This window comes from Colletes gigas, unplaced genomic scaffold, assembly GCF_013123115.1.
Source record: "Colletes gigas isolate AHSC1104 unplaced genomic scaffold, ASM1312311v1 Colletes_gigas_Sc00012, whole genome shotgun sequence".
In the NCBI taxonomy this organism is placed as follows: domain Eukaryota; kingdom Metazoa; phylum Arthropoda; class Insecta; order Hymenoptera; family Colletidae; genus Colletes; species Colletes gigas.
In genome coordinates, this window is record NW_025106641.1 from 8,563,546 (window position 1) to 8,586,085 (window position 22,540).

At 38.1% G+C, this 22,540-nt stretch overlaps 2 protein-coding genes across 2 annotated transcripts in view; one reads left to right on the top strand and one right to left on the bottom strand.

The window, feature by feature from the left end:
• LOC122399111 (neurexin-1) overlaps positions 1-22,540 on the bottom strand; it is a 455,816-nt gene that overhangs the window by 49,889 nt on the left and 383,387 nt on the right. Inside the window, exons 16-20 of the mRNA XM_043399529.1 lie at positions 16,015-16,337; positions 14,219-14,510; positions 7,686-7,979; positions 5,579-5,757; positions 2,217-2,388 (exon numbers count right to left, since the gene is read on the bottom strand). Coding sequence (XP_043255464.1) covers positions 2,217-2,388; positions 5,579-5,757; positions 7,686-7,979; positions 14,219-14,510; positions 16,015-16,337 — 1,260 coding nt within the window. The remainder of the gene's footprint in view (positions 1-2,216; positions 2,389-5,578; positions 5,758-7,685; positions 7,980-14,218; positions 14,511-16,014; positions 16,338-22,540) is intronic.
• LOC122399119 lies at positions 10,567-11,669 on the top strand. Its single transcript, XM_043399542.1, has 2 exons — positions 10,567-11,204; positions 11,528-11,669. The coding sequence occupies exons 1-2, from the start codon at positions 10,750-10,752 to the stop codon at positions 11,532-11,534; spliced, it is 462 nt and encodes a 153-aa protein (XP_043255477.1). The 5' UTR covers positions 10,567-10,749; the 3' UTR covers positions 11,535-11,669.

Sequence of the window (22,540 nt, forward strand, 5' to 3'; positions counted from 1 at the left end):
GAAAACCCTCGAAGGAACATTTCTGAAGGTACTTTGAAGGAATCATGGCCGATTCGTTTCTTCGAATGGCTGCAATCCTTGTACCAAAAAATCGACGTGCCAGATAGAGTCAATTTTTTCTCACCCTTCGAGGCACAGTGTTAAATAAATCTGTTATTCTTCGTAGGATAGGTTCTTTCCAAATAGTTGACACGTATTGTTTATCAGTTATTTGCAATTATTTCCTCAGATAAATATTTCGATAAGATTTCAAAGGTGTTGCATATATCTTTAATATTTTTATTGCATATATTGTCGTAAGTGATGAGAAGTGATTCGTATCGTCCACGTGTTTGATTCGATGACATTAGAAACACTTTTCGTGGAACAGCTTAATGAACTCTTGTATTGCGTAACTGATTTGAATAGTAATGTCGCAATTCATTAAACAGGCGTCATACGAAATCAGTCTAAGCGTAAAAGTAAACGCCCAAAATGATTTATTATCAGGAATCTAATATTACCGTTTATTATCATTTCATTTTTCGCGAAGTCGAGTGAACCGACTAAATTAAAGCATGCTAATAGTCAGTTGGCGCTTTTTTCGAGTTTTCTTTAGTAAGAACAAATGAGAATAATGACTGAACTATGTCAAACAAGACTTATAATCATTTTTCTCCTGCCTTACTTTACTACTTCCATACTTCATACTTCCCTAATTTCTTACCCTCGCGTTTATAACCTGGTGTCCACTTTTTTCTCAACTTCTATTTCTAGCTTTTCATTCCTCCTAACTCTCTGTGCCTTTCTTCTCATACCGTAATATTAAATAAATTTTTCCTACCTCCATAAATCTTTCAAGTTCGTGTACCTCTAATTCTATAAAAATATTCTCGTAGCTAACCCAGACCTAACCAAACTTTTAATAATTTTTTCAAGCTTATTGTGCATAATAAGTATTGCATTCATTGTAAAAGAAGGTATTACAAGATTGAAAAGGTCGAAATTCCACAGGGATTTCACAAGTTTGCGCGACAAAAAAGTGAAAGCCAATTATCGTGTCTTCAAGAAGCTGGGTAACAGAAATATCGTAGAGGTATTTTTCAAAAGTGTCCATGGGGCCCGTCTTTCAGGCCTAAGAATCCAGTACTTTATTGAATTCCTGTTCCTTTCAATATTGTAAAAAGATCGATGTAGTAACCTTGACGATTGATTGAAAATATTAAAAAATTCGATGTTTCAGTTTGTCTAGAAAACCTTAGTTTAAACCATCCATTTCTGAGCTAATTCGATGAATATCCGTGGGCATTGCCAGGCTCAATAATCTGGCAGCGAGTAGCAGCTTTCAATCATTCTCGTGGAATCGTAATGAATTTCCCACGAGAATGACGACCAACCAGTGTTCATGCATCCGTGAAAACGCTGCCCAACACGTGGGATTGTTCGACCAACCAATGGGGGTCCGGTTTCTCACGACTCTGGGACCCACCGTACCAGGGAACGTTATAAATGGGACCGAGGGACCGTTTTACCAGTCAGTCGCTCTCGAGCGCTTACAGCTTCGATGGTCATTTATTTCGCCATTTCGTATCGCGTATCGTAACGTCATAAGATGAGAATGTAACACGTAACAGAAAAGAGTACTTAGATTTGGGCCTGTTTCTCAGTTTCGTGTTCTAAGAACAGTGTGGCACGCGTGTGGAGACTACAAAGTGCAGAGTTTTACATATCGTACAATTTTGCCATGTCTATCAAAACAACAATAACCTATCCTTCGATATAGTTACAATTTATTGGGAATTAACATTTTATTACAAAATAAAAAACACTTACCTAAATGTAGTTTCTTTAAGATCACTTTTTTTTTTATTTTCAAGCTTTTTAATACTTTTTTTAATGCAATTGCATGCTTTCATTATTTACACACGAATGAAAGTTTGCAGTTCCATGAGAAGAGCATTAATAATCTAGAAAATTAAAAAAGAAAAAAATAATCCCAAGAGTAAAAGAATTTGTCAGATTTTTCTTTTAAAGTCACTCAAATTGAATTGTAGACTTTTTCTGTATCTCAAAGCTATTTCATATCATAACTTTAATATTTCCATTTGTATTTATAATTTCTAAGATCCCCTTTGGGGAACTTGCGTATACGTCACTGACACACCTTGCGTTCGATTGCAATTTACAAACGGTCGATACAAGATAAGCCGGTAATAATAAATTAAAAGGGGACTTACCGGCCGGATGATTGGACTGAAGATTGTAATCGTCGACTTGTAACGTGCCGTTCGCTCCTATTCTGGTGAATCTTACGACGTGGTATTGGTTGTCGTTCACTTTCACGCCAATCTCGCCAATCGGGTGGTCGTTCGTGCCCATGTTGTAAATGGCGAAAATGTTACCTTCCACCTGGAAATTACCAAATATTCCTTACAGACTCTGTGAATATTCCACGGAATACTTTTATTCCAGTGTTTCTCAAAATGTGGGCCACGAACGTGTCATTTAATAGATTAAAAACTTTTCCATCATCATCAGTTGAATCAACGAAACAGAAAAAATGGGAAATAAACAGCTTTCATTAGATATTTTGTTTGTAATAAGATATTACTAACTGAAAATCAAGTGATAAGTTTATTCGATAAAATAAATACTTAATTATTGAAGAAGACCAAAGTATTTTATTTTTGTATACTGCTTTAGTAAATAATGTATAAAAAGTTTCGAATAATAATATAGAATCGTTTAAATCCTGTTTTGTTGTATATTAAAAACATTATAATGTAATTCTACATCAGTGGTTTCGTTAAAAATGCTCTTTTAACGAGGAAATTCGAAGAAATGTGAAGTTTGAGAAACACTGTTATATTTTATACTTATTGATAGTAATATTCTAAGTGTTGCAATGTATGATTTAAATCTATAGAGGCTTTAATAGAGATTTTATCATTGGAGGGGTCCCTTAAACCTATTTGCTAAAACGCTTTAAAGGTTTTATCAACAAAGATTTTCTAAATTTCTATATAATGATAAATGTTTGTTTTCCCCCAATTGTTTTGATTTTCAGTTCAATGTATGCATTCATTAATAGTTTCTACAGCCTTTCTGAATCATCTCTTAGCAAATAGTGGTGTCTAATACTTTGCTAATTCATGTTTAATTCATGTATATATTTCATATTAGAGATACGAGCAGAAAATAAACAGGATAAATTTGTGTGTTATCACCTTCCGAATGTAAACTAAAATTTTTATGTGATTGACATCGAAGAGTTGCAGCATTTAATACTCAGCTTTCTCTAAACAATAATTCCTTATATCGTTTCTGGTGATTCAAGCCTGTAATTATTCATCAGTCTAAACATAAATATATCTTAAAATATATTGAACTATTTCCTCGTTAGATTAAACTAATATTCTTCTGTACACATGTATCGTGTTTTAGATATCCATGTTACGAGTGTTTTCTTTTAAAGTAGCAACGTAAGTGCTTTGAACACGGTTTCCAGGAACCAGAAGAATTACGATGACTTCAAGTACGATACTTTATCAACCGTGACGCGATTGTTATTTGTTATCTTCCACCGCACTCGAAACCAATGTCGTTACATTTGTTCAGATAACAATTTAAATTTTTAGACATTGTTTTCGCAGATAAATCGAACGCCATATAGTAGCGAATAATCAAGAACAGTCAAAATGCAATTTGCTTCGACAAATTGAAAACAGTATTTCTTGTTCAGTTTCTCTTGCACGCGAGACCGCATTTAACGAGCCACAATTCGAAATCAACATTACGTGGTACAATTTTCATTCGTGCAGAGCCTTTTTTTCAACCGAAATAATTCCAATTAAAAATTCGTTGAAAATAATACTACATGGGATAAAATATATTTAAATGTATTACACGTCAATATTTTATTTAATTATAGCAATTTGCGGAGAAAAATTGCCGCTCGTATAATTATTATACGACTGAACAAATTTATAATAATTACAAATTCCCTTTTTTAATCGAGCCATATTTGTTGCGATACTTTTACACGTTTCTTCAGCCATTTAGAAACAATTCGTAAAACGTGTTTTTTTCATTTTTTTCTCATTCTTTCTCATCTTAATAATTTCGCAATTTTGTTGACATTGTAATTTTCCAACCACAACAACATTATACGATTGACTCACTTTTATCTATTTCTTTATCACAGGGCTTTACTTATTTTTTCGCAAATAAAGGTCTTAGTATTATTAGTCAAACATTTCTTCGTCTTCTAGCAGTCGAAATACTGATCGAAGTAATAAGCGTGGTAAATTATACTTTTATCCAGCTGCTTATGTTTACGTTACTTCTCGTAACTTCTGCGTAATGTTTCTTTGGAATTTGAACTCCTTATACACACATTCCGGAGATGGTTTGTGATACGGGGTGTCCAAAAAGGTTGGGACTAAATTATTAGATGAAAAAAGTTCATATAAACTTACGTCCAAAAATGTTTCATTGAAAAGATATGAGAGTTCAAAGATTTACGAGCAAAATTCGACTTAAAATTCGTAATCAATAATAAACCTAACATAAACCTAACATCTAATAAACATTTTGTCAACAATGCATGTTCTCTTCAGACGAGCAGAAGATCAATTTTGGGAATGTATTTAAAATTCACTATTATTTCCAATACAGATGGAATATTCGAAAGAGTTTAACAATCATTAATTCGACGAATTCTGCATTCTTGCAGAGGGAGGAATTTTCGAAGATTTCTTATAACTATCACAATAAATCATAAATATTTATTTGACCTCAGTAACACGTAGTATAAGTTTGGTCCAAACCTTTTTGGACACCTTGTATGTATAGAGTACAAAATGATGTACATTTTCTTTCTCAAAATATACAGAATGTCTTATATTTTTGTTCAATACTGCAAATTCTGTTACAAGTATTGGACTATTACGAAATAGTAAATAACATTATCATTTCGAGTCAATCAGAATTTTTCTGTACTCTTGTTTTAATAGCCACTTTTTGCAGAGATGCTTGTAAGGTATTATTGCCAGGGTTTTTCAGCCAAAAAAATTCGTATAAGTTATCTTGTAGGATATGTTCTCTCTGACACAATTTATAATAAAGTGGATTCAAATTTGGTTGAAATTAATTACGATATATTGCTCCATAACCAATCTTAAGTTATTTTTAATCCCTAAGATGGACTTTAGATCTATTTTTGCCTTTGGAAAAAAGACAGGCTTAGAAGGTTTTATTACTTCTTCTAGCATATCTTTTTTATACCCTTTTTAACATTCCTTTCGCAGAAATGAAGACGTGTCATACTTTAATGGAACACTTCCTTCAAAATAGTCATTGTACCTGTACATGTACCATATTAATTACTTATTTATACAAGTGTACACTTGAAAGTGTCCATAGAATCTAATGTCAAATAAATAATAAATTTGTTTTCAATTTTCTCACTTTAGGGATCGTTTCTCATCGCCCCTTTTTCCCCCTGGATCTGTGCCCCAGGTTATCGAAATTTTATCGTTGTAAAAATGCAACGAATCGTTCGTTAACCAGGATTTAAACACTTGTTGCTATTACTAACAATTTCGATTTCAAGATGGTCGTCGCTATCGGCAGATTCTATTCTGAGCAGCACAGCATCGCTGACGGTGGTGACGAAGCCCAGGGCTACAGTGTCCCTCTTCATTTCCGGTCGTCGGTCTGGGGGGAAAGTGTACGTGATGAGTCCTCTTCCGGCTCCAAATTCATAAGATACCGCTTCTGTAACAAAATCGTCACACGTTTTCGATAAGATTAACAACGACAACAGTCCACAAAAAAACTCAAAACATTTTGAAACATTATACAAAAGAATTGCTTATCCATAACGCTAATCTATCTCTCGTTGGTGCTACAACGTGGTTTAAGGGGGTAAATATCACCCCTTGAGAAGAACGTAACTCTCATTTTCATTGTTGAAATTGAAATAATGAAAGAAATTTATTGCAGTAGTTGTACGCTTGGATTTTCAGTTTCAAAATGTCGAGCAATTTATATTGTTCGTTTATCGCGGTGTAAATCTTGGCGATTTGATACGCGCCAAACGATATGGGGCAAGTGCGTTAGTATTAATTGTTATAATTACGATTTTCAATCGTGCATACTGGGCAACGTTAGATGGCGGAGATTTGTTTATCGGCGATCTTGTAATTACCGTGATTATTTTCTCGTTTTCTCCATTCGAACGAAACGAAAGTTGAACGTAGCGGAATATGATATATTAATAAATTAATGCCATCTTTATCATCGTTGTCAGTAATCTATTAAATAGTACAATTAAAATTTTATATTATTTATTCGAAAACTACTATGTACCCAATTTATTTTCAGAGGTGTAATTATGTATATGTTTTGAACCCCTGTATTTACTTTGTTGAACAATTTGTACTTATACTATGCAATTTTCTTCATTTTGTTTTCATTCATAATAATCAGTAAGTTCTTATCTCAAAATTTACATTTCATATACAGTAAAATTGTATCCATTAAAAATCTAGTAATGTTTCTTAAATATATTTCTTATAGCAAAACTTAAATTTCATATCGAGTGAAATTGTTTCCGTTAAAACTCTAATAATACTGTTTCTTAAGTGTATTGCAATTTAAAAATATATTTCGACGCATGAAGGTATGTTTTTAAAGCTACAGCGTGGCCAGCACTCAACGCGAGTGCTCTAGATTCGACTAATCAGATTATAGTGCAGCTCGTAAAATAGGCAAATTTATTTCGTCTCGTCACGCGGCGTGGAACAGTAAAGTCTTGGGAAAAGTACTTCACGCTTTCGTACGGTACATAAATAAATACATACTATTTTAAAAACAAATCCTTAATGGAATAATAAAACTGTGAAATTTTCTAATGTATTAACAAACTCAATACGCTGTTAACCGACGCTCATACTTGTTTCTAAAAACGTATTACAGAAATATACTGTATTTGGCCATAATTACAATTATACAAGCGTATTTCCCTACTGTATCGATATAACAACGTCGCGCAAATACTTCTCTAAATTGGCGTAAAAATCCCATCATTGGGATAAATTGTAAATATCGTTTTTCATTGCTCTGCTCCACTGTGATAGAATGTAAATAACGGTAGACAATAATCGATAATATTTGCTCGTAATTAGCGAATGTGGAGTAGCGTTGCCCGCCCAATATGTTTGCTAGGCCTCGGTTCAATAGATTTTTAATTTGAAAATAGTCCCACAATCAGATTATTCATCAATTGCTAAATTAAGATCCTCGAAACTACATTCTACAGAATCATAACAGGCTTTAGAATACACATTTCTAGAATGTGAAAAATTTGATAATGCGACTCAGAAATTAAAATTAAAATGTCAGAAAATGCAACATTAATTAATTTGTACAGCAATAATAAGTCGACTACGATTCTACGATCTCTTCCAGAGATCTCAATCATGATAGAGAGGGTTTATTCTTTAGAGAGATACAAATCTAAGAAATTTATACCGGCCACGTTCAATTATAGAGATTCCAGGGAAGCAAGAGCGCAAGGTAATCGACCAATATTTTGTGGCCTTTCGCGTAATTGCGGTTTCAGTCTGTGGAAGCAGCCAGCAGTGATTGGGGCCACGAAATGGAAATGGTCAAACGTTCAACTATTGAATATTCATCTTTACCGTCGTTGCACGTCGGGCCAGAGAAACTGGTCATGTCGCAGTCACAGGTGTAACTGTTCCATTGTTGCACGCACGTGCCGTGATTCGAGCACAGGTCGTGCGTGCACTTTTTCCCGGAATGAAGTTTCGCGTACATGTCGCAGCCAGATTCCACCAGAGAGCTGGGAACAACCGCGTCGGAGATCAGGTTCGTGCTTTCCCCGCTGAGATCCAACGACGCGAGACACCCCTCGAACCCGTGTCTGCTGAGTATCTGCTTCGGTAGTTGGCTGTACTGCGTCTTCTCCACGCCACCTGAAACGACGGAACGCGTTATCACTATACATTCTTTTCAAATCTAATTTCCAAATTTTTATATTCGTTCGTCCATTCATATGCCATCGAAAAACTAATTCAGTTTTTCCCTCATCTACGACAATTACTTATCTGTAATTTCAAATATGGAATCTGAAATCTGAAATCCGTCGATAAATTCTAGCATAAGAGCAAATTTTTCGGGGCTAGTTTAAATGCTCGTGGTGCTTCACAGAATTTGTAACGGATTTTAGGGGACGGCGGGGGCGCGGATAGTAAGAACAAAGCGGTAAGTAACGAGGGCGGTTCAAAAATTGCCGCGTACCGATGTCGTTGGGTAAAAAATGGCACTCGTGACGCGTAGTGGATTCGAAATTCCGTCATACGAGTTCGACGAGCGTGGAGGACCGCACGTTCGACTGATCGCGTTGCTTTTCGCTGCCATAAATTCAAACCGCCCCGTTCAGCCGGGCGGCCTGTAGCGCCGGGAGGGTGAAAATTATTTCGGGCTGCCTGCATCCGCCCCCCCTCGCCGCGTTATACCGCGCGCGCGTGCAGAGACTTTAAAAACGACGCCCCCGTCGTTCGACCGAGCAATATTTCCTGACGCTGTCATTCGATCGACCAAGGTCTGGTTTTCTCCATTGGCGTCAGTTCATAGCGCCCAGCCGATATAACAATTCTTGATTCTCCAACCCTCTGTCCAATTTAACCCTTCGATGGACTACGGGGTTCATTTTTATTTCAGAGCCTCTGTTCTGCTCTTCGATAAATAGCAATGATAAAAAAAAGAATGTAGAAAATCGATACGAAGCCTTCACCAGATGTAACTTTAACATTGCTTCTCGTGGAATTTAATTGCATAATATAGTCTGTGACGTAACTGTCGAGAAGTCAGGAGGAAAGAAGCAACACGAAGTGTTGTTTTCGATTGCAATTCATAACTGATTTAATCCTGATTTGTTGAGCATACGTTCAAGAAACTTAAATAAATATACTCTTCTATCGAGAGCGGTAATCGATCTTTCTTTGAGAGATATGTTCTATTCCTTAACGACGTTACGACATCAACGGTAATTAAATTTCTTGTATTGATTCTTTTATGCTTCACCTTTTTTCGATTCCAATAAAAATATAAAGCATTGTTCGGAAGCTACAATAGGATATAAAGCGATAAAGCCATATCTGACGGAGTTGATTTTTACGAGTGAAACTTCCTTATTACATATCGTTTTTACGTTATCGACCTCGTTAAAAACAGTTCTACTCCTGAAGAGGTTCTAAAGTCTACTTCCTTGTGTGCGACGATTTCTTTGCTGAACGCTTATTTTCACGCGCAGAACTATTTTTTTATCTTTATAAAACGGCACGTCTACAACGACCGCGATAAACATTTATTTATTATCCGGTATTATACAGGGGATTCACGCTACTACTAGCTGGCTAATTAGAAAAAATGTAAGAGAAAAAAATTTTACAGTTCCTTGTGATCAATAGGGCAGTGTGATCTTCAATTTTTTAAACGGTCATCCGAATGCGTTTGTTGATACCAATTCATAGAAGATCGGGAATGAGGAAAGATTTTCACTATTTCATAACATTGTATTTATTAATGTTATTTCCTTGTATGATTAGGTTTCCTGTTATAACAATGTTTACACTTCGATAGTGCAAAGTTTATCCTTCGATAAAACTCACTGGCGAAAATAAATATTCTACGTCATCTCGTATGGGTAGTACTTGTCATAAATTTGTTATTTAAGGCGTGACCGATTACTCAGACCCGAGAGTCGGCCAGAATTACATTAATCGTCTAAGTAAATCATTCGATACGAACTTGTATTTATATTTTAACGTCTTGATACATCGCTTTAACTTATGCGTCATCGGATCCTGATTCTGATCTTGATGTATACATCACGGATCCCCTCGTTCGAGTAAATAATTTACTTCACGCGTAATATCTTGCATGGAATATGCCTCGTTTCTTCGATTTACTGCAGTTTTGGAAACATAATATTCCGAGATGCTTGAGAGGTCAGAAAACAGGGGACCTTGCATTTTTATTTCAAACGACGAACGGACGCGCGTCGCCCTTTGTCGGAATTAATCAAATCTCACGTTCCACGCTTACTGGGAATACATTGTGTGCCATGACAAGAGACCCACTATCGATCTATGGCTCCAGTGATCCGATAAACCGAATCATCTCCTTGGCTAACACTTACAGTTATGATGTTGACGTTTCCTCGGGCTTCACGCCTCTCGAAATTGTATCGAACAGGCGCCATGTTCAACGCAACGCGCGTTTTCGTACGCCGATTAAAATTTCTTTCATGCTCGTGGCATCCCCAAAATTTTAAGGTGCATTCTTTTTTCCCCCAAACAGGTGAAATGTCTAGTACTTTCCCGGCGCGCTTATCACTCGGTGATCTCTTTTATCAGTCGTTCGTCGCGGCGTCGCGTCGGTTGCGTCGTTTTAATCACCGTGAAATCAAAATGCGGAAACCGCGGGGGGGTGGGGGTCGAGGCAAGGTGATAGAACGTTGCTTATAAATCTAATCTCGTTCTCAGGAGAGTACTGTGGATAAAGGCCGGATGCGCGGTTCGAAACGGCTGTCTGAAGTCGCGGAACGGACAATCGTTCGAAGGAATCGAGCAGTCTGTTGTTTAAGATCCGTCCATCGCGGTCGCCACGTTCAGGCGGTGACCAGTACACGGTACTCGGAATTTGTGCACCGATTATCCGATCGATCTACCGCCGAGAGCCATGAGAAACGCGTCGATAACGATTCCACGTTTGCTCTGGGCCCTCGTTCTTATCGCGGGGTTCGCGGAGACGTTATCGGCAGTGGCTCGGGACAGAGGAGCGTATCCCCGATCGCCGAAATTCGAAGACGATAAACTGATCCGCGACGGTTTCCAAGTTTATATAAGGAACAGATCGTGGTTCGACGTGCTGTCGATGCTTCGAAACCGAGATATGGAGAAGGACGAGAAAAAGTTCGGCAAACTGTGCGATTACAACGAGAACAAGATGAAGGACGACGAGACGTCCGGTAACACGATCGACGAGGACGCGAAAGACTCGGAGAACGAGGCGAAGACGTTGCCGAGCGACAAGAAACCGCCGAGTCTCACCTCCAGAACCATCATCGAGGTTCCCGTTTTCCCGTGTCCCGAAGGACAAAGACTCGACAAGAACGGCGTGTGCAGAGAAATTATGTAAATCTTTTTGGTTAATCTCGATTTTTCGTTTATGAGTTCGAACAATTAAACTTTTATTATTAGAACGCTAAATAATTAAATTGCAGTTTCTTTATCGTGGGCGAACAATGAATAAATTTATAAGTTGCTTCTGATTGTTTTGATAGAACTTTCCTGTTTAATATTCTTTTCTTACAGTCGGTTGCTTATCGGTTAATTACGCACTTCTATTTACATTTAAACCGCGAAAAGCGACGATCGAAGAGCGCGAATTAATTGACTCCGTGCAAAAAACTTCTTCCGTTAAGTTTCAGCTAAAAATTTCTTCTGTTAAATTTCAGCAACTAGCAAGGAACCGGGAAATATCCACGTTCCATCAGACTGACGGAGGCGCGGGGCTTTCGTACGATCGGCGTCGCGCCTCGAGAAACATCCAATCGTTAAGTTAGTACTTCTTTTTTACAATAAACGATTTTTAAAAGATACGTAGTCTTTTTTCCACCTCCTGCGAACTCTTCCCACGCCTGTCGCCAATTTAGTTGTTTATGTAATTCGACGCGTAGCAAGGCAGTTTTCGAAAGGAATGTTATCTGGTGACATAAGCGTCGCCTCTATCACGGTTATTTACACAGCACCTTCTATCTGATGGATGATTTCATTTTTGCGTTGTTGTTTCGTAATAGACGAGTTTTGCAAATTCTAGAGCAGCTGGCGATCGAGCTGCAAAGGACAGATGTTAGGATAAAGGTCTCTTTCGGTCTAAAACTCAAAATGCACAGCCGCTCCGTGTCTCAAAAAAAATTTGTAAAACATTATAAAGGGTCTAATTTTATTGCAAAAGCATTTAAAAAATTATTTTTGAGTTTAACCCTTTGCCCTAGAAGCCTTTTTCGCTCGGGCGAACCAGCAACTCAACACTACTTAGAGGTGGAAACGTATGTATTCTGGAGTCGTCATATTATACAGGGTGTTCGGCCAACACTGGGAAAAAATTTTAATAGGAGATTCTAGAGGCCAAAATAAGACGAAAATGAAGAATATCAGTTTCTTGACTGGGGCCTCGTTAAAAAGTTATTAACAATTAAATTAAAAAATTTCAAACCGCTCTGGAAAAATTATATTCGGTTGCGGGGGCCAATTACAATAATTTTTGGTGAATACACATATCTCCGGAATCCTACCCACTTTTGAGAAAAAAATTCGAGAAGGTGTGAAATTTTTCAACGGGGAAAAAAAATTTCAAATTGTTCTGGAAAAATTATTTTCGGTTGTGGGAGTCAATCACAATCATTTTTGATGAATAGACACACTCTCGAAATCCTGCGCGTTTTCGAGAAAAAAATTCAGTACGGGCTCCACTTTAAACGATAATAACTCTTTAACAAAGCCTCATCATATTTTGAATTGATTATTTATTAAAAAATCATTGAAAATCAAATACTTATACTTTATGCTACGTGACCTACATAAAACTGTGATCAAACAATGCTTATTCTTATGTGTAAATATTGTTTGTAGAAGAGAAACTTGTTTCTATGTTTTTTATCATATTTTATAATTATGTTATTTATATGATTTGCAATAAATATTGAAATGCAATTGCCATTACTTTATTCTTTCTTTATTTCGTAATATGCTGCTTTTTGAATTTTATAAATATCATTCTTAGTTTGGTTTTTATGAGCTTTTTCTCTAACCATAACAAACTCGTCAAATTGGCTCGGTATTCTTCGCATAGGCACCCGTTTTTCGCTCGGCACTAAAAGGGTTAAATCGAACTTTTACAAATAAATGTAATTACACTCGGTTTGTTTAGTCGTTTCTTTAGTCGAGTTTTACATAAGTTTCTAACAAATAATATTGACGAGTTTTGTAACTTTAAGTATGAAGCGTTTAGAGTTTCCTTGTTTTCAGATGCTTCTGTAGATTTGCAATGTCAGGGAATTCTCGATCGGCTTATCGCGCGATGCCCTCGATTGCTCAATCGCGCGACTACATTCATATAAGAGCCGAACGAACGCATGGCGGTTGTTTCGAGTTAAACCATAGAGAGTTAGAAATCTGTATACCAATTGCTCGATCAATTTTCCACGCGACATCATGAGCTCGTTCATAAATGTTTTACTCGTTTTTATCGCGATGTTCTCTTTGTGTGCAATAATTCAAGGAGCCTATATACCCGCCAATCTTACTGAACGTCTATGTCCCGAAGGACACATACATGTCTATCCCTGGATTTGCAGAAAAGTTTACTAGACATTCGGTTAATTTCCTGGACAATTCTTTCCTATCTTGGAAAAAGGTAAGGTGGCTATATAGTGTAAATATATTTATATTTATTGTGTAATAATGACAAAAGAAATGAATATTGTTTAACATAAAAAAAAAATGAAGTTGCTATAATATCTAGTGTTCCCTTTCAGGATCACCGAAAAGAAATGAGGAACATTAAACAAAAGATCACATTGTTTTATCTTGTTAGTAAACGTGGTATTGCATCAAAGTAAGAAAATAAATCGTGATAATAGTAAAAATGAAGAGATTCGAGAAATTGTTGTGAAGAACTTTCGAGATGGTAAAAGCTATCGAGAAATTGCAAAAATTATTGTTTGAAGTATCAGCACTGTTCAATACATTATCAAACACTATAGCGAAGAAAATAGAATTACAAATAAATAAGAAATTCTCAGTCTCTATCGAGATATAATTGAACATTATAAAGAACATTATAATGGACTATTTGGACATATCCCACGTAATATTATTAAGTCCATGTACACTTGCAGAGAAATCTTCACAACAAAAAGAAGACATTCCACCGCTCGTCTAATACGAATTTCTTCCGCGAGAGCTTCGCTAATAAAAATTCACTATTTTCGATACCGGTGAGGAAGCATCGATTCAACCGATACGCAAGAATTCCGAGGGTCGATGGCATAGAAAGGGACCACGAGCGTTTAAAAACCACTGATTCGGAGTATCCATAATTTTGCTGACGCCGATCAACTGCTGAAGAAAACCATTCTACTCACCGATGTACAAGATCCCGTCGAGATCGAGATTCTCGTTGCTCCCTTGGCTATTGACAGCGGTGACATGATCGTCGACGGCGAGCGTGTGCCTTTTGGGCGCTGGTCTTCCGATGCTGACAGCGTGCCATTTGCCGTCGTTCAGGCTCGACCTCGAGGTGTCCCTGACCTTGACCGGTCCGTCACCCAGGTCGAACACGTAGTGGATGTGCCCCTTCACCAGCTCCACGGCGATGAAGTCGCGTTCCCGGCCGGCGTTGAACAGTATCAAACCGTTCTCCTCCCGCGTTTTGAACTGCAAAACGAGATACGATGTTTCAGCGGGAAAAAAGGAAACATGTAATTCATCGGTAAAAAAATTATTCCAACTCTACAGCGTCCAACTAGAAAAATATCCCGATCTGTACGATTTGTAAAACGAGTGTCGCTCTTTTGCTAATATCACGACAACACCTTGTACGTTTCTTCTTAAAAAGAATAAAACAATATGTCTTTCAAGTATCGGTAAAAATTTATAAACCACGTAACATCGAAACAACTTTACCGTAATTATTTGTTTTAATTTGGTCAGAATCTGTGTAGACTATTGCATTATGAAATTATTAATCCTTTGTCACCTCTGAAGGGTCCAGCAGAGATATTATTGTTTTAAAGTGATTATACAGAGTGAGAATGTAGAAACAAGATATGTTTACTTGGGTATTTGCTATCTATTTCGTAAGAAAGCGTGTTTTAGTAGTAGGTGGTCGAAAAAAGTCTCCGAGTGGAAAGGGTTAAATAATTTAATGTGGAAACTAGCAAATTGGGAGGGACGCGATTGCACGACCACTGAAAATTATTTGGACAAAATATCACCGACGACCCCGATTCCTGCCGTCTACTTCCGGCGTCGCGGTCGCGTTTTAATCATCCTGATTTTCGCATCGCCGATTTCATCATCTCTCCTTCGCGCTGACCGCAGGGAACGTTTACACAAGGGTGCACAATGAACCACCGCGCGATAGCCCGTAACGAGTACGTTTGATTACGAAAACCGATCGTGTTTTCCCGCTGTATCAAAGGGCGCGTGCCCCCCCCCCGTCCGGAACCCTTGATGAAAGACAGCGGAAAAAGCAGAGAGACCCGTCAATTACGGGTCGGGCGTAATTACGAAGGTGATGACCAAGAGGAGCTTGTCTGTCACTCGCCACGGAAGAACGAGGCATGATTGGGTTTTTACGTGGAACACCGTGACACGTGCCACGATTAATCCGGAGTTTCCGCATCGAATCGAGGACTGGTCGACGGTACGGGGGGTCTAATTGGGGTAACCTTTTGCGGGGACGCGTCACCGTTGACATTCCATTTCTTTTGCGGCGGCCCCGAATTTTCGAATAACGTCCAACGCGAATCTACCGAGGAAGATCTCTCTAGGTAATTTTCTGGCTGCTTCGAAATTCCGGGGGAGGGATTCGATCCGCCATTTTAACAGTTAAAGTTACTTCTATCGAGCAAGAATTTATTCGAGTTCTTTTTGGGACACGACATTTAAACTCTACTCGATAGTCGAAAGTATAGGCTCTAAAGAAATTGGTGAAGATGATATAGGCACTGAATAAAATTAGTTTGGAAGACGCGTCGAGCAGTAATGAGACTGTTTTGTTAAAAATAGGAAATAAATGAAGAATGTAGTAGCTTTTCTAAGGCTTTTCAGAATTTCCTTTCCAACGTCGACTGATCTCAACGCAAGTTTCGTTAAAATACAAAATTACAATTCGATACGTCGAAAATGAAGATCGATCATCGAAGGAACACGTTACCTGGAAGTATATGTTCGTTTCCACGTATGCTTTCAGCACAGGTAACCCGACGAACGTTTGTTTCGAGGTGAAGGTCACCGGATAGTGAACCGGATGGTTCCTTTTTCCAAATTTCCCCGTGATCCTGATGATCGGTATGACGCCTTGATGGGAAGCCTGATGATTTCCGGAGCTCCTCGCTATTTCTAAGTAGGGGTAACCGTTGAACCAGATTTGCTGCAGCTGGCCCACAAAGTGTGGTATTTCCTCCCCCGCGTGCAGGTAGCCGCCCACGTGCAACGTGCGGAATTCCAGGATGCCTTGCTTACCGAGCTGCGTTTCCACTGTCGAACAAAAGGCGAACTTAACGTTAATGAGAAAAATTGCACCTTGAATCTTTTTAAAAACGTCAGTAAAACATTTTTAGTAATTCAATGCACACCAAGAAATAAGTTTGATGTTTCGCTATTCGATAAATCAAAGAATTGAGATATTGAGTTTCAGCGTCGTTGACGAACTTCATAATTTATTTTACCGACAATATTAATTCTTGAATACATAAACAGTAAGTAATTCTCGACGTTTAGAAAACAATTCTCAAGCAACGATTGTTTTAAAAACTGTACAAAATACAAAATCTGCGATCTCGTTTCCTTTCGTCACAGAAACAGAAAGCGTGCAATAAAGCAAAGAATAATTCTAAATACACAGCCACGTGGCCACCAGCGGGAATAAAAGTTTCGCGGCAGCTGTCACGCTAAAATGTTCGTCTCGTTAAATATTTTCCGCCGTTTTCCGTGCGTGCACCGTGCCCGGGGAACATTATCCGATCGTTTCGTAAAATTCCCGCCGCGCGAAACTTTCCGATTTGCAATTCATTATTTTTACTCGCCTCCCCCGCGAAGCTTCTATAGACTCGGGACTCGACTACGTCGACGCAACGGCGCTCTAAATAAGAATAAAACGAGATTAAGACAAAGTCATTAATAAGAATTGTCCCGCGGCGGGCGCGGACGAGTGTACTTACGAAACTCGAACGAAGCCCGGCCGGAAGTTACACGGAAACTATTTTAATTATTAGCCAGACCCGGGATTGTCCCTTACCCGCTGCCGCGGGGACAATGAGGACTCGATATCGGCGCATTGTTCCTCGCGAGAATCTTAACGGACGCGATGCTTTTAAGCTTAATTGTGCCCCCTCCTCCCGCACAATGAGCCAAACTTTGTAAATTAGTAGCGCGATGTAAATATCGACAGGCTAATATAATACCGAGTTATCTCTAAAAGGGATTTTAACGCGCCTGGATTTCTTATTAAAAATTCTAAAACATAAAATAACGTGGTATATCTCTAGCCTGCAACTTGGATCATTGTCTTCCTATTTGTTAACCCAAATAACGAGGCTTAGACGCAATTATGGAAGTATCCAATCAAACGAGGGGCCCTGTTTGCATGGTATACCTTCGCCAAAGAACTGGTTTCTCGAACAAACATCGACAATTCGATAAAAAGTCCTATTTACACAGGATATTTGCACCGTTCGCTACCCAACTTTGCTACCTGTTGTTCGACCATTCGATTACTCTCGTTGTTAAGTGCACACCCGTTTGTCAACCTGCTGCGGTAAGAACATAAGGACGCCGTGCACTCAGCCGTACGGTAATTATAGCGAGATCGATGCCACTGAGAACCATGGAACCGAAGACCCGGAGCTTGTGGCGATGCTAAGGCGGTCAAGCAATTTAGGGTATTGCCGCGTAACTCAATATTGCTGGTACTCGCCATCGATTAATAGGCTGATCCTAGGACTGGGCCAGTGGGTTGTAGGTGTCTCAATTTATCGAGGGGACACGATGCTTTGCCCTGAACCTGCCTCTGCTTGACAATACGTGGTCGTTTCACCCTTCAGTCGCTGAGAGAGCATTACCGCGTTGTAATTTCTTTAGATATTTTTGGTCACTCGACGTTTCTCGACTCTCCGTTCCCAACTTTTGTTTTCACAAATTATAACCAACCTCGACCAAAATTCAGCTACTTAAATTCCGCCAAATTCATCAAAATTCGTTCCCCAAACTTGCTCGATTCAGCGCGTTTCACGGAACGTAATTCCCCCACTCGAGAACTTTTCTCATACGGTCGAAGAAAAGTGCTCGAAAACCGACTAATATCCGCGCTGTCGGGCAAATTTTCCGAACCGTCAAAATTCAAACGATCGATTCGCCGATAATCTAAACACGAATCCACTCACGCGATAACTATTGCAAACGTCTCGATCATCGATCGTCGAGTCTTGATCTGCTCGTCGTTAACAGTATTTTAAAATATAAAAAATTGAATTTGTGACCACATACCAATCGCTATTCAGTATACACAGTCGTCCATGTTGAGTTTAATAATCTTTCAGTATAGAAGTGAGTCATATTGAAAATTTTGTAATCAGACTTTTAATTTTCGACCCCGGAAACGCTTATATATCAATTTTAAAGCAATAATTTTTTGTTATAAAAATTGAAGATTAGGAGGCTGGTTTCCGTGGTACCAGAAACCCTTACACGACGCTTATCACGCGAATGAACATTCCTGAAAATTCTTTCGAGTTTTGGCCGGGGTTTTGGTATTCCGTCCCAGCGCGGGATGCACACGAAATGCAATTACGGGTGGGCGTGCCATACACCGACGCACGGCGTCGGTTATCGGTTATAGGCAGCGATACACCGCTGTCCTAGATATACTCCGATGCATTATGGCCAGGTTTACAAGAGATTGGATACAACGCAACGCATTGAAACTTTATGCCTACCCTGTACGGGTCGATTGGATTTTCCGAGCCGGCAAACTATGACCGATAAACAGTAGCAGGCTGTCCAGACGATAATTCCGAGTCACTTTTAATTATTATATCGATTAAGCAGCATTACCGACGGTTACATCGTTTCATTTTACTTTTCCTATAGTTTCGACTCGTTGTACGAATATTGCTTTTACGTTGCGGTTTAATTTACAATATCGCCTCGATGCAAATATTTCTGAAACATTCTGGCAAGTTTAAAGTTGCTGTACAGGCGTTCCGTTTGAATTTTTTAATCCTCTGGCTCATATTTTTCGATATCGTTGGTCTTTGTTTGCAACATCCTTTAATGCTTCCCGAAGGAAACAATCGAGCGGTTTTAAGTTCACCAAACAAGCTGACTACGAAACTGGCCCCCCGTGTCCTATCCAACGATTCGGAAAAACGTCATCGAGGGATTTCTTACGCCCTTCCGCCATGTTTGAGCAAGTTTTTAAATTAAATTTTAAGCGTATCATTTATCAAACTTTCAGATTTAATATCGAGGGTGTGCGTTTCGTCGATAAATTGGGGCTCGATCATTATTTTATACGATAGTGTGTCACACATTTATGGACCATCGTTGCGACGACTGGAGTTTCACGATTGATGCACAAATTTACATTTCCAGTATCGACGAACAATATTGTTGGAGAAAATATATGATTAGACTGTTTTTGTCGTTGGGGCCATTGACGAAATTCCATACGATATTTGTAATTTATTATTAAGTTATTCTTATATTTCTACTTTTTTATGTCGACCTAAAGGTGGTTTCAATGAGACGTGTAATCATTAACAAAATAAATTTAAATCTTCATTCGATCGAAAATAAATATGATTAGAGTTGTTAGTTCCGAAGTTATATTCGTTTTGACTAGATCGAAATGCAGCGAGGATTGTTTTTCAAAAATTTAAGCGATCATTCATTCGATTAAGGCAATTACAAAATAGCTGTTCCTCTATTTCTGTTTCAAGCGGAAAATCGATATCGCTGATTTTTTAAAATCATTTTCTCCGCGCGACGTTTCGATTTCATAGCGTGTTGATAATTTTTAAACGCGTCACGCTACCTGCACCATATTTCGACGCGAAATATCAAAACCCGCCAGAATTTCGAGCCGAATTTTACCGAATAATCAAATTCAACAGAAAACTTGTTCAGCTTTTTATTTCGACGCGAGTAATAGTAATTTGCGCGTGGATTTTATCGACGACGCGTTCGTTTAACGCAATACGCGAAACTTCATTGATGCAATTTCGCTTGTTTCCCGTGCGATTGGTTTCCAGCACTTCCCGAATCGGTCTGAAAACATTTTTTAAACAAAACATACTATTCTCCGGATACAAATCGAACGAACTTTTTAAACAATTTCTCATGTAAATCACTCATCAATTTATTTAGAGATAATACGAAGCATTCTAAAGTTTTTTACAATTGTTAAAATTTTCAAAACTGTGACTTTTCGAGCATTCGTTGAAAGAAACAGGGTGTCCAAGGGTGTAAAATATCACACATTTCGCTTTGTTTTAACGCTTTAATAGATCGTCATGGAGCTAAGAAACTGAATTTCGACGAGATTAAACAAATAAGTGGGAGTAATTTTTCGATATCACATATTTCGCTTTTTTTAAACCCTTTGATAGATCATCAAGGAACTAAGAAACTGAATTTCGACGAGATTAAACAAATAAGTGGGAGTAATTTTTCAATATCACACATTTCACTTTTTTTAACCCTTTAATAGATCGTCAAGGAGCTAAGAAACTGAATTTCGACGAGATTAAACAAATAAGTGGGAGTAATTTTTCGATATCACACATTTCGCTTTTTTTTAACCCTTTAATAGATCGCCAAGGAACTAAGAAACTGAATTTCGACGAGATTAAACAAATAAGTGGGAGTAATTTTTCGATGTCACACATTTCGCTTTTTTTTAACCCTTTAATAGTTGAAGGAGCTAAGAAACTGAATTTCGATAAGATTAAACAAATAAGTGGGAGTAGTTTTTCGATATCACACATTTCGCTTTTTTTTTAACCCTTTAATAGTTGAAGGAGCTAAGAAACTGAATTTCGATAAGATTAAACAAATAAGTGGGAGTAATTTGTCGATCGTCTGGAAAAATTTTATAGGCAAAGTAAGGCTCGAAGCGGACGTTTCCTTCGACGAAGGCGAGGGAATCCCGTCGAAGAAAATATACTCCCGTGGAATCTGAATAATTCCGAGTATTCTTCGCGAATGCCGTATTCAGGAGACGTCAGGTTCCCCGGGAAAAAGAGGGGCGCGCTTCCTGTCGCGGTGCTTCCGGGCCGATTATTTATGAAAAAGGACACGCCGCTGCACTTCTCCGCCGAGGCAGAAGGCACACGGACGAACCGAGCGTTGGGGAACGACAAATGGCGCGAGCGAAATAAAAATGGCACGGGGAGGTTTCGACGACGTTAGGAATTCTCGGTGCATCGCCGGTGCATGACTCTTCTTCCGTCGATCGATCCCGCGATTTCGAATGCGCCTTTTTCGAGCGGACGCTCGCAAACGACAGCCCCAGAATGCATTCCGTGGAATCGACCGCGATAAAGAGACGCATTTACGCGCTCGACGATTTGTAATTCGGCCGTGGACCGCGCCGGGGGAATTTTACTTTCCCATCAAAATATTATAAAACGAGTTTTTAACGTTGAAATGAAAATGTAATAGGAACCATTTTCGCGTAATTAATTATCGGAGAATTTATTATTTTATGAATGGTCGATGAAGGTTTGAAACAATCGATTTGGATCTCTTATTTTTGAGAGCGTCGTTCGTTTCACGGTGTCGACAACTATAATGGTTGCTAAGCAACAAGTATGATTTGAAAATTCCCTGCAATAATCGAGGTTCCACTGTATTTCTGCTACTGCAATACGCTACTTCCACAAAGTATTCTGTCCGAGGCCAATAAAACACTCGACGAAGCTCTCTAGACTAAACTATGCCATGAAAATTGCTCTTACAACCGTTAACCCTGTTTGCAGCGACGTAAGCATAAAAAGATAAAATTATAAGAAATATCGAACCGTTAATACTGATTTAGTTCCTCAAATTTAGATTTATATTCTACACGTTTTGTTCTTTTTTTATTTAACTGGAACCATGTTAATTTTCTGTGTCTTCATGGTCCAAGGTTTCTCTTTGACTTTTTCAATATATTTCATACTTTAGATTTATATTCTACATGTATATAAACTCGTGGATCTAAATCAGTATTAACAGTTCGATATTTAAGGTGCACCATAAATTCCGAAACATACATGAAAACATAAAAAATTAACATGGTTCTAGTTAAATAAAACAAAAGTTTTTCATATATATATTTCATACTTCAGATTTATACTCTACACGTTTTGTTTTTTTCTGTGTAGAATATAAATTTGAGGAACTAAATCAGTATTAACAGTTCGATATTTAAGGTGCACCATAAATTCCGAAACATACATGAAAACATAAAAAATTAACATGGTTCTAGTTAAATAAAACAACAAATTTTCCATATATATATTTCATACTTCAGATTTATACTCTACACGTTTTGTTTTTTTCTGTGTAGAATATAAATTTGAGGAACTAAATCAGTATTAACAGTTCGATATTTAAGGTACACCATAAATTCCGAAACATACATGAAAACATAAAAAATTAACATGGTTCTAGTTAAATAAAACAACAAATTTTCCATA